This window comes from Anser cygnoides, chromosome 25 (assembly GCF_040182565.1).
Source record: "Anser cygnoides isolate HZ-2024a breed goose chromosome 25, Taihu_goose_T2T_genome, whole genome shotgun sequence".
NCBI classification, from domain to species: domain Eukaryota; kingdom Metazoa; phylum Chordata; class Aves; order Anseriformes; family Anatidae; genus Anser; species Anser cygnoides.
In genome coordinates, this window is record NC_089897.1 from 953945 (window position 1) to 966867 (window position 12923).

Genomic DNA, 12923 nt, shown 5'->3' on the forward strand with positions numbered 1-12923 from the left:
TCTTTTAATAACCTTCATTTAATTCTTTCATGACATTGGCATGTGTAGAAATGTTACAGGCTTGTTTACAATACTGATAACATTTGCATTGCTGTGTGGGTTAATAGCAAAGCCCTTCATGTCAAGTAGAATACAATCACTTCATATTTTTTTTTATATAAAATAAGTGCGAACTGTTATTGCTATTAAATTCCTGAGTTATGCTGAGAACATGTTCTCTTCACCTTCATTAGATGCTCCCTGCTATCAGCAGTGTCTGTTCATCAGCCACAAAGCTCTGTGGTGTGTTATAGAGGGTTCGTCCATGCAAGCTAACAACTGCACGCAGGGAAATTTTCTATACAGGAAAAAAGAAAGAAACCACAACTTAGCAGGCTTGTCATTTGCTCAGCATGGACAGTTTCAATAGTCGGATGAAACAACAAAATGCAGATCAGCTCTAGAACTACTAACCCGGCTCCCATACTGTCCTGGACTGACTCCGCAGTTTGCCTTGCAAACCTATAGCAAACCTCCCCCGTGACTGGGACAGATCCTGCAAGTGAAGCTGGGCACAGCTAGTCTGGGCCGGGATCTGTGTGTTAACACAGTGGGAGTAGATCCTACCGAGGATGAAAGGACCATTTAATGCTGTTCATGCTGTGGCTCTTCCAGCCTCAACAACTGACACGTACTGGTTAGCTCAGAAGCCGGTGAACACAGCCCACCTTGCACCATGTCAGGCTATTTAGAGCTTGGAGAAGCAGAGCACTTAATGTTAACATTCATTTTACCTGAAAGTCACGAATATAGGTGAGGAAAAAGCTGAGGAAGGAGAATGCTAGTGACCACTCTGAGACAGTACTGATGATGTGAGCTGTGTAGCCCTGTTCAACAGTGAGGGAGAGGGGGAAAAAGTCAGTATTAGAAAGTCCTCTTGACTCCGTAATGGCACAAAGACAGCTCGCACATATGACATCCTGCATCCACAACTATTCTATTCAGAAAACAAAATTTCTTAAGAGTATCTGGAGTCCCTCAGAATGAACTGCTCAGTCAGTAGAAGTGCAAGGATAACCAGGAAAACAACAGCTCCACACACCTGAGATCACCCCACTGGGAAATGCATATCCACCTTGCAAAAAATGAAGGCTCAATAAAAGCTTGTTGTGGCCAGCAACAAAATCCCTTTACAAAAGTAATCCCATCTTCCAAAAAGTTCGAGGGTCTCCCGGGATGTGAACAGACCCCGGGGATACTCTTTGTGCTTTAAAGAGGGAGGGAGGAAAAGCCCTCCAAAAGCAGCCTGCATGATATTTTCTCCAGCAACCTCCCGTGCCTCCTGCAGTGACTGGAGAAGGAAGGGCAGGGCCGGGGATGGAGGCAGAGCCACTGAGACCTACGTGCCCTGGCCCCTGTTCTCCGTGCCACTTGGCGTCCCTTAATGCCCAGCACTTACACTTCACTACCATCTCCAGCATCTGTATCTTTTGGCCTTTTTCTCCACCGTACCCCACCAGATACCCACCGAGCAGCAGTTAGGAACTCTGCTTCACAGTGACCTGCCAGCACGTTTCATTGCTTACAGTTACCTGTAACGGGGACTGGGAACTTCTGATCAGGGCAGACCAGATAGGCGGTTATCCTGACAACCACTTGAAGCAGTTCAATTACCATCCATCAACGAGATTAATTTAAAACAATGCTTGAAGCTGCAACTGCTTTGCTCAGGACAGCACTTCAGCAAGTAGCTGCATGCTGGCTCAGCTGCTAAGGCTCCCTTGTCCTCTCCCATCCCAAGTACATGTTCTGAAAGCACCTAGCTATCTACAACTGCAATAAACTCCCAGATATGTTATTTACCCCGTGACAAACACACATATTTTTTTTGCTCTGTTGTGTTTTGTTTTCTTTTTCCACTCACTTTTTCCTCTGGGTCCCAGTGCAACTTTTGCACTAGGTTTGTTCCGTACAGGCCGCTATACAAGACAAGTGAGGAAACAAACACTAAAAAAATATGTTAAGGAAGATTCAAGACAAAGATTGAGCAACTTGGAAATGTCACATTGGCTCTCGGTTGTTTCAAGCTGAGTTTGTAAGGAGATCTCTGTGTGTTTTCCACAAGGTCTCCTCAGCATAACAAATAGTAATGGTGATGTTAACAGCTTCACGTCATTCTCTTCAACTTGTAGGTTGTTCCAACAGCTAATTTGGATTAATGTCACATGAAAAGATTAATTCTAAGCTACATCAATCATCCCGGTTTTCTGGATACTGCACCTTGTAATACCTCCTTGATCTAACAAAATTTCCGTGTTATGTGAACCATGCTTAGCACTTTCAGGTTTGCAGTGGTAGTTTCCAGGCTAACAGTGTGTGCCTCCCTTTCTTTGATTGCTTTTCAGCTTCTCAACCACCTTGAACCCCTGGTGCGTGGGTTACAGGCCAGAACACCGTACTGTTTGCAGCAGTGCCAAGGAGGAGGCTATGAGCATTCCTGTTTCCCTCTCAGCCCACTCAGGGTTCGATAACTGGTCTGGTGCAGCAGCCAAGGAGAAATGCTACATGATAATGATTCCTCGTTTCATTGGAGACCTGGCGTATTTCTAGGGTAATAAGATAATGCTTTTTCAGTACCTTATAGAGGGAAAGTATGCTACACCAGTGCTACTGCCTTTACAAGTGAAAATTAGAGCATTAAGTTACAAAAGATCTGGTTTTCATATAATTATTAACTTCTTCAATCCTTAATGAGATTAAACACCAAAAGCCTCCTGATGTGCAAGATTATTTTTGGCGGTGAACAAGGCTGACCTTACTGGCACAAACATCTTTGAACGCTCAGACTTTCAAAGCCTGTTTAAAACATTGATGTGAATAGTCAAGGGAGCTCTGTTACTGATCTGAATGCAGGATACCCAGCTCACTGCTAATTAAAATGTGCAGCTTTAGTAGCTGTTAGTTTTCTGCCTGAGTTACTACTGCAATGAAAAGAACTTAATGGTTGTGATACAAAATATCTGGCTCCTGTCCTCCACTGGTTACAGAGCAGGTAATTAACTGTTTTGCTTGTTCTGTGTTGACAATTCTGTCTCACTCCAGCAGTGGATAAGAAGCATTTTTAGATTTCCTTCTGTCATTCAGTACCAGAAACAACCAAACAACCATTTCACTATGGCCCTAGACTTCTTACTATCCTTCCCTTATTACATCATTACATTACTTAGGAACTACTCTAACCATTTCCCTTTTATTCCCCTTCCACATAAAAATGTATGTACTTATCATTATTTTTACAGCTGTCTTCACTTCCCTCTAATCTTGGTTAGACCATACTGATTTAAAAACCTCTAAAGATTTTGGGCTTGTGGATTTTTCGGCATCTGTAAAAGGCTCTTAACTTGAATCAGTTCATATTGTTCCATTTTCGTCTTCTCCAATTGTATTTGTCTCTCAACTGTTCAAAGTCAAAAATATTGTTCTTCTCTGGCACCAACAATTTCTGTTATGGACTGCAATTCTCTGAAGTTTCACAGATGACTTCCTTACTCTGTATCCAGCCTCCTCCTTCTCACCTCTTTATGGATAACCAGCCTGTGCCCAGATTATATCATCTTGCTGTGGGAATGGGAACTCAGTGATCAGTGAGATGGTCTGTCAGTGGGAAATGGGCATGTGGTTTGGTGTTGGTTTTGGCTGTCAGCCTAGAAATAAGTAAATTTGTGGGGATTAAATAGGTGGCCTTGATTCAATTGCAGAAGGGACAGCATTTAGGCAATGATTTTGGACTCACGTCTTTGGAATGTAAATCCTAATGCTTTAAGTGTTGTAGTCCTGTTTGACACAACTGAGTCATGATCTTCAAAACACAACGTTTAGGTCCATCAGGGTGAGCAGAGGAACTGCTGGGGTTGTTTACTGAGTGGTAAACGACTCTGGACAGGAAAAGGCCTCTCTTTCTGGATGGGTTTGCCTGGGTTTCTGTAAAACCCATCGCTGCTTCCAGCACCCAGAATTCAAAGTTAAGGGGAAGGATGGGTTCCAGAGCCAAGGGAAGCTTGTAAGGAATGTGTCAGAAACTTGTTTTTAGAACTCCAGGATGGGCAGGGGAGGAGATCAGAGGTCAAATGGCTCTTCTGACTGCACCTTGGCAGTGTGCTCCGGAGCTGTCGCTCTGATAAATGCCAGCACTTTAAACGTGCTCTGCATGCCAGCTGGCACAGTGCACTACTGCTGCACACAGCTGGGTTACTAGTGCTGCTTTCTGCTACATTCGGTACTTCTCCGTTCTAGGTACATCCAACTACAAAACTTGCTGCAGCACTCCTGTCACCAGGGAGCAGACACTTTCATTTCTTACCTGGCTTTTTTTTTTCCCCCATTAAAACCGTCAGTCTCTTAAGTACGCTTCCCTTTCTCCCTAGCAATCACAGTCTACAGTCAGGCCTCTTTGTGATAAATTCTTATTTTGCGATTTTCAATCTTAGGTGTAGGAGGAAGGGAGAGGAGAGGGGATGATAACTACTCTTGCCTTTTGTATTGGCTTGTGACTCGCTAGCAGGCTTAACCTGGTGGCTCCCTTTTTCCTAAAGTTCCCAGGTTGCAAAACTGAACATGAATACCATGATACAAGCTGTGCGTCTAACGATGACAGACCTTCCGTGGCACACTCTGATACATCAGCAAGCTAAATTATTGTTGCTGCATTTTGCAGCAAAAGGATACTGCTTGCAATGCTTGAGCTGCACCAGAGTAACACGGTGAGCCGGATCCAAAAGATGTCTTTGCTGTGAATTTCTGGCTGCATCAGGTAGGATAGGACGGTCTGAACCAGCATGTAAATGGCTCCAACTCCAAACGTCAGGCAGGCTCCAACCACGTGTACGTAGTACAGAATACATTTCTAGGGAAAGAAAGCACAGCTTGTATAGAACCTGGTTTCATTTTAAACTTGGGGAATATTTTCTTCTGTAAACGTTTGACACTCCACCCGCTCAATTATCTTCTCATATCCCAAGCTAAAGAGTTCAGGACTGTGTCAGCATGTGGATTTTCTTGGAAATCTCAGAGTTAGCTGGAAGCCAGCACCTGCCAGCTTTCTGAATTGCTGGTTTTTGGCAAGTTCTTGGGGCTAAATTAGAGACCACAGCTATATCTTAACTACAGGAATTCATAAAAGCTGCCCTCACTACCACACTGGGCGATAACACAGAAACTGGATGGTGGAATCCCTGCAGCTGGGAAGGCAGCAAGAGTGACAACACGCTACCTGCTGAACGTTTCTACCCCAGGAATTTCTGCATCTATGAAGGATAATGCAACAGAGGACAAACATGATGCACAATTCTAGTCCCCCAAATGAAGTTAAAAATAATGAGGTTTAGCACTTCTCTGAACGACTCCAGTTTGAACAAGCCTTGTTTGTCAAATTAGAATCTTAGAATACTCAGAGGGAACAAGGTTGAATCAAACAGTAATAAAAGCGTTAGGAGAATCAACTGTCAAATAATAAGCATTAAATCTGGAAGCTATTCCAAGAAAAACAATTGAACTTGAAATTTATGTTATTACAATGTCACACTCAGTCCTTTCCTCTTATCCCTGACTGAGCACAGTAGCCAAACACAGCAAATAAAAAGCATCTTGTCAATTGTACAACGCATTGGCAGCCTCTCTGCAATCCAACTGTGCAGGTAATCTTCTTTGCCCTAATGAATGAGACTGTCTATGTATTTTACTGAACAGCTATTAAGATCAGGAATTGGAATCACCCTTTCCTCACAATCTTTGTGTGCTGATTAATTAAGTGAAATTTAACTGCTGCATCCACAGCAGTATAACAGAGACGGCAATTTGCATCTGAACAGCCAAGTTGTAAAGGTGTGTGTCCGGTGCTGCTCAGTAAGGTGTCAGCAGAGAGAAATCTTTCTCCTATGTGAGAGGAAATCGGTAGCCACAGCTAGAACTGAGCCATAGCACTGGCTGAACACCATAAATCAAAGCCCCTCTGAGGATGTGCCTTGTGCCATCACTTCTACTCCCAACCAGTGAAAGCTGTCCGGAGCTCTGCCTGACGGCTGTTCCCTTTGAGCAGCTTTGTACATTTTCAAGTTCAGTTGTCTTCAGTAACTGGTGGACTTCATGGGGCTTAGCTCCTTTTGCTCCTGGGATGGCCTCCAGACAATCCGCAGCATCGCTTGGATAAGCAGGTACATCATTTCCACTTTTTTCTTGCTCAAGATTAAATGTCACAGAAACTATATAACAAAGGAACATTCACTTTCTACATTTTGATTACCTACAAAACGCAGATATAACCTCTCCTGACCAGTGGTGGAAGGCAATCATGCAGCCAGACGCAACCTGGAGGCTCTTGCTTGGTGGTTATGTTGGTGGGGGCTGTGGCCAGTGAGTCTGGCTAGGGTTCTAAAAAATAAATAGACCGAGGCCTCCAAAAAAAACCCAAAAGTCAGCATACTAAGGTTTCTAAGACATGGGCTGCTGAAAAAATTGGGAGAGCTGTGCTACGGGGAAAGGAGATGAGAGAAAAAAGGTGGAGATTTCCTGGAGCTTTTCTGTTTCGCTTTTTCTTGGCCCTAATCCAGCAGGAGACCAAGGGGCCACTGCAGCCTCTAGTGGCTAAAGGCACTACTACAGACCCCTGAAAAATCCAGCTCGTTAATTAATATGATGAGGCTGGCAAGTACACAACCGTCTTGCGTGTAACAGCCAGCGATGCTGAATCTAGTCCTGCTGATGGTGTGATACGTGAGAATATCGGGTTTTGAAAAAACAAGGAAAAAAAATGTATTGAGGAAAAAAATAGAGATACTGGAAGAAATTCAAAAGCTGGTTGACATTGCAATGTTTTCAACAATTGCACAGGTTTTGCAGGGAAAGATACCTAGGAGGGAAGATTTTTTTTAGAGCTGGACTTCTTGTGGGGTTGGGTGTTTTTTCTGGCTTTACTTCTAGTTCTAAGTTTTTGACTATTTGACGCTTGATTCTCCCATATTAAAATATGATATAGTTGTGGTCTTCTCATCTGGAGTTAAAGCTTTCAAATCTCCTACAAGGAGATGCAAGATGAGTTTGCTTCTTGCAAAACTCCTGGTTTTTGTTTTTAAATGGTTTGGAATTTTGTGAATAGCTGCTCACAAATTCCAGTGGATAAAGCAAATAAGAAATATGTAAAGAAATTCCAAACTATTAACAGTTCTCTGTAGGGAATTTGATTTAAAAAAAAAAAAGTTTTCCCTCAAAAGTTTTGCCTTTAATAAACTCCCAGTTTTACCAGGTATCTCAGTAAACAAACAAACACAGAACTCTGGACAGGTTCAAAACATTGCAAGCAAAGCACAAACCTGGAAATTTGCAATAATACAAAGTCCAAAACAGCTCATCAGTCCCAGTGTCAGGCCGATCTTATTAAGCTTGATGATCTTGGATTTTTCCGGATTCAAAGCATAAACTTGCTTGTAACGGACATACATGGTAGCCACACCTGCAAATGAAAAACACCAATGTGTTTAAGATTTTAAGCTGTCAAGTAAACTGTTTTGTTTAAACTGGGAAGATGCTGAGTGACAGTAGCATCTATTTAAAATTCAAAACCTGTCTTAGGAATAGGACAGCTGAGAATTTGGAAGCCAAAACTGAAATAACTTATTAGATTTTTCTTAGAATCATAGAATCATTAAGGTTGGAAAAGGCCTTATCTCTTTCACTTGAAAAACATATTGGTTTTTCCCCTCTCCGTAACTGCAGCACAAGTAAGATGACTGCCTTAACTCTGCATTTCTATTTCTCGTACCAGTTTCTTTATTTGTCTTTTTAAAATGTATTTTTGGCCTTCTGGAATCTGCAATTGTCATGCTGGCTTTGTGGGTAAATCCCTGCAATATACTTTTCTCTGAATTACTTAAGAGAACTAGGATTAGTTGCTTAAAATTTAGCTTTTGATGAGAATTATGGGCTGTTTTAATGATCCGAATAAGGAAACCATTTCAAACGCTGTGCATCCCAGAACTGCATGCAGTTTGCCATGGACAGCTTTCCTATACTCACCCAAGAAAGCCGAAATATTTAACATGATCCCAAACAAGCATCTTTCTGGAGGTATTGTCCCTGTATCACTGTAAGAGATAAATGGAGTGATACATATCTATATTAAAAATACGTGCAACACAACTTTACTTATTTCAGTCTACGAAGAAACCATAAGAAAGGTTTGTTAAAAACCCTCCCAGCTATTTTTCACTGTTTTCATTACTCAAACAATACTGTGCTCGTTTCTAGAGCTCTAGAAATAAGCATGGTGAAAACTGCAAGCCTTAGAACAAGGAATTAACATGGTTGGTATAGCCATTCCTTTTATTCTGATCTTGATTCCACAATAAAAGGTGAATAAATAGTATTAAAACTGGGAAATGAAGCACCTGGAAATCTGAAAGACCAAAATTAAGGCCATAGGTACAGCCTTGATGGTATGCAGTTGGCATTGTAGATTACAGTACAGCTTTACCGACAAAACCAAGCCTGGAGAGAGCAAGACGCTGTTCTCCAAACAGGGTTGGAGACGCACCCCCAGATTTCTTGTTCATCATCATTTTAAGGATACATTCACAGAACCACAACTTAAAGGACAGATTAGATAGACAGACAGCTTTGAATTGACTTACAAATTTGTTCAGTAATTTGTACGCAATTTTAGAACTGGAGCTGTTGGGTAAGAACTGGTGTTTAAAGTTTGGAGTTGGGGAAGAATTCAGAGGCGTGAGAGGCCAACTCAATACTGTGATACAGTTACCAGGGCACTGTGTGCACATTACTAACCTGATGTATGGCACCAGAGGGTCAACGTGGTGTAGGACGATGGCGGTGATGTATGAAAACACAAAAGATGCAGCTGACCAAACAACCAAAGACGCAGGCAAGAAAGAGAGTCCTTGCTGGAACCACCACATTTCAGAGCTGACTTCTAACCTCTGAACACTGTGAGGAATTGAATAAAAAAGTTTACTGAAAATTATTTTTTTTTGAGGCAAGCTGCGGCTGTACTGCACACAGCTGCTATTTGTTCACAAGCACACCTTTCCAGGGCCTATCTTTTGCTGACCTTCTCTAGCAAGCATGTCTAGGTGAGCTTGCAGGAGGCCAGTTCAACAGATTCATCAGACAATGCGTAACAATGCATAATGAACATTGCTCGTTTACCAGGAACTGGTCGCTGTCCTGTGTTTGTGCTTCTTTTAAGCCTAGAAAATTACTGATTCAAACCCTTGAAAAGAATGTATAATTACGTAAAACTAAAGGTTCAGCTGCTTGTCAGGAAGATGTTAGGGAACAGATAAACAAAAGATGTAGTTACTAAGAATGGAGTGATATAGTTCCTTGCTTTCTGACCCTTGAACTTTCATTTTTAAACTAAATACAACATAACACTTGCCTTCTCATGTTGATTTTTATTTTAAGACTGTAATGCAATAGAAATAGTAATCAATATAGGTACACAATCACATTTCTCATGTGAATAAATTGGGAATTTGTATGAAAGAGAAATGCGTATTTTGCACAGCATTCTCTGTTACGGATGTTATATGCCTGGGCACGTAATTCAAAACTTCAAGCAGTCAGTCTGATGCTTGGATTTTAATTTTCCTTTAATATTTAAATGTTAATAGCCTTAGCTTTATTTCCGAGCTAATAGATTTGCCTGAAACCAACCAACCAGCCTACATGCCACACACCTGTGAATAAGGACGTCAGAAGAAATGTCACCTCAAGAGTAATCCAAAGTCATCTTCCTGAAGTTCTCTGTTTGCTTCATTTTTTTCCTAAGTCTTTGAGATAGAAAGGAAAATAATCAAGATGTCACTTCTAAACATTTTACTCTATATTGTTTATTCTCTTTCTTAGCACCTTCTCTTAGTCGTTGCCACGGACAGGACACTGGATTAGATGGACTTTTGGCCTGACTCAAGAAGTTTTTTCTATGTTCCAAGTGGTTTAAAAAATGAAGCATGTGCATGGCGGGATGGTAGCAATGCGGGAAAACGGGTGTTGAGGACTTTTGGATTCACAGGACCTTTCTATAGGAGGATTTAACTTGAAATGAGAAGCTTTCAGGAACAAAATAGAATGCAGCTGTTCCAACGCAACAAAAACCAACGCCTACATCACTTTTTTCACATGAGGAAGGGGACAGAGCGCGGAGTCTTCCTGTTTCATTGTGAATGGGCATCCTGACGTGATGCTGGTGCTGCGCTAAGTACGTGGCAGGATGGGTGCTGAAGCATGGCAGCATGCAACCTGCATTTAAACAGAGACCCCCACGGCTCCCGCCTTCTCTTCACAGGCTGCCATTTTCACACGCCCGAGAAGTCATCGGAGATGAGACTGCGCTGCGTTCCTGATAGCTGGCGATATCTGTGAGCTTGCACAGCTGTGTGCAATATTTGGGTGCTGGGCGGCTTTGGGGTACCAGCCCCATGTGGACTGGTAGGGGTAAGTGACGCAAAGCAGATTCTCTGCCCGTTGGAGTATTTGCGCACGTAGACAGGTAAATTAACCTGGGCTGAGGTGAGGTTCGTAAAGCGGAGCAGCTGCTCCTGATGTGCCCCCTGGGTGTTGCTCTCCCCACACAGAAGTGTGTCCGTGCTCACCAGCGGTGTCTGCTCCCTGCTGCCGACCAGCCTCCCTCGGTCAGGACCGGGAATCACAGCCCGTCCCGTCACAGCCTGCAGCTACGGCCTGGGCACAAATTAGCACCGTTTTCATGTGGTCAGGTGTGCAGAGCAGTGCGGTTGCTGCAGGAGCTGTCAGAGCTGTGGCCAGGCAGACTTCTTACCCTGCGTACAGCCGCAGGCCTGTATGGCCTGAGGACCAGAGCTGGGCTGTGCCCTGCTCCCGCCCTTCTGCCGGTACAGCCCCTGCCAAACTCACCTTACGATAAAACCGCTTTGTAAATTTTGTCCGCTAAACTCTCTTTCTCAGCTCTGTCAGGGTCTGTCCTGAATTCCTCTCATCTCCTTTCATCTTCCTTGACGTTTAAAGCTTTTTCAGGGTAACCAAGTCACTTTTCTCGCCGTTACGTGGGCAGACTGTATGCACCGGGCACGGGCTTTGCTCTGCGCAGAGCGCTGCGTGCGTTTACGGCACTGCCTGCTCGACAGAGCTTCGGGCTGAAGCCTCGTCGTGTCCCTGCCAGCTCACGGGGCTCTGAAGCAGGAGTGGCCGGGCGGGCACGGCTGCACAAAAAGGCACCTCAGAGCACCGGCGGCAGGATGGGATCGCCTTGCAATTCGTCAGCTGGACAGCCCTGAGATAAATTATTATTAGAGCCTCATCCTGCCCTATTGTTTTCAACAGTAAGAAATAAAGCACGCTCAACCTCCTTGTTTTTTCAGCTAGGTCCTTTGCCAGCTGATTATATAATAGCAATGGCTGGCCTCTCTTTTCAAGTATGATTTTCTTAAACATTTCTCCCGATTTGCAGGCATTTCTGTGTCCTAAAGCGGTGGGTCAAGCCCCAGATCAACTGTCACAGGTCCTTCCTGTGGTGGATATTATTAAATTATTACCAAGAGCAAGTCAAGCATTTTAAAAATAAGTATCTCTGAGGTTTTTCTTTAGATGCAGGAAGTGTGCACCAGCATCTGCACATGCTTGATTTGAGCATGTGGAATAGAAACTACAGATGTAACGAAAACGAAAGGCAACTGAGACTATTCATGGCAGAAAGTTAACGTAACGCTGGAAAGACGGCTGGAAGTATGTGTGGAAATTGGGGAATTTCTACGTTAACGCTGACAACCAGGCTGTCAGCCTGCCCCTGCCCTGCTCTCCCAGCACGACAGGCGGAGGTGCGGCCACGCTAAGGGACAGCAAAACCCTCCAACGCCGCGTTAAAGGAAGAAAGAGAAAGCGAATTGCTGCGTGCGCTCCTAGGTGAGCACAGAGGTTGGACGGGGACGAGCCCCAGAGGGACCTGAGTGCGTTCATTTGTGCAACTGACTGCCGGGGTCAGCCCGACACCGGCGGGTAAAGGTCCCTAAGCAATCCCCCAGGGACTCGGAGCCAGGCGGTAGGAAACGTGTCCGCTTCGTAATGACGGGTGACTTGTTTTGAGCGTTTTCTCGGTAGAGATGCCAAAAAAAAAAAAGTCGCTATTAATTCTGCACATGGTGCTGAGCCCGTCGCCCAGCCGGGGGAGAAGCAGGGGGGCACAGGCGCCGTGCCACCGGGACGTACCCATGCCGATGCCGGTGTCGATGCCGGTTTTAGAGCCGGGACGTCCCGGTGCCAGCTCGGTGTCCCTCCGGCTGACCTCGGGCGCCGGGGGCCCGGGACGAAGCGGGCTGGGGCTGCTGGGGAGCAGCCGCTGAACTCCGGGAGTGCTGCGGGCAGAGCGGGGACATAGTGGGGCTGGGGGTGACCGGGGGGGCTGGGGGCCACCGGGGGGGCTGGGGGTGATTGGGGGGGCTGGGGGAGCCCAGGGGGTCTGGGGGTGATCGGGGGGGCTGGGGGAGCCCGGTGGGGCTGGGGGTGACCGGGGGGGGCTGGGGGAGCCCGGGGGGGGCTGGGGGTGACCGGGGGGGTAACGGGAGGGCTGGGGGCGAGGGGAGAGGGCTGGGGTGGGAGGGGGGCAGCTGGGGGGGGCAACAGGGGAGGGCTGAGGAGGGAGGGGGGCAACTTGGGGGGGCCGGGGGTGAGAAGGGGAGGGATGGGGGCAAGAGGAGGGGGCTGAGGTGGGGGTCCCGGGGGTCCCGATGGGGGCACTGGGGGGCCGCGGGGGGGTCTCGGGGGCAGCCGGGGTGTGTGTGTGGGGGGGCCCGGGGGGGCCGGGCTGGGGGTCACCGGCGGGAGCGACCCCGGGATAACGGGGGCTGGGCTGGGCGGGGCGGGGGGGGCCCTGAGGGGACCCCCGGGGGCGCTCCCTCCCC

The 12923-nt window shown here is 45.7% G+C and overlaps 2 protein-coding genes across 2 annotated transcripts in view; one reads left to right on the plus strand and one right to left on the minus strand.

Annotated features, from left to right (window-relative positions):
• DRAM2 (DNA damage regulated autophagy modulator 2) overlaps positions 1–12923 on the minus strand; it is a 13041-nt gene continuing 118 nt past the window's right edge. The window contains exons 2-10 of the mRNA XM_066982963.1: positions 12232–12377; positions 9729–9821; positions 8815–8973; positions 8047–8114; positions 7344–7483; positions 4705–4882; positions 1904–1986; positions 774–866; positions 1–337 (exon numbers count right to left, since the gene is read on the minus strand). Coding sequence (XP_066839064.1) covers positions 230–337; positions 774–866; positions 1904–1986; positions 4705–4882; positions 7344–7483; positions 8047–8114; positions 8815–8945 — 801 coding nt within the window. The 5' untranslated portion in view covers positions 8946–8973; positions 9729–9821; positions 12232–12377 and the 3' untranslated portion in view covers positions 1–229. The remainder of the gene's footprint in view (positions 338–773; positions 867–1903; positions 1987–4704; positions 4883–7343; positions 7484–8046; positions 8115–8814; positions 8974–9728; positions 9822–12231; positions 12378–12923) is intronic.
• Positions 11415–12923, plus strand: part of CEPT1 (choline/ethanolamine phosphotransferase 1) — a 27963-nt gene continuing 26454 nt past the window's right edge. Inside the window, exon 1 of the mRNA XM_013196988.3 lies at positions 11415–11928. The gene's annotated coding sequence lies outside the window, so the exon portion shown is untranslated. The remainder of the gene's footprint in view (positions 11929–12923) is intronic.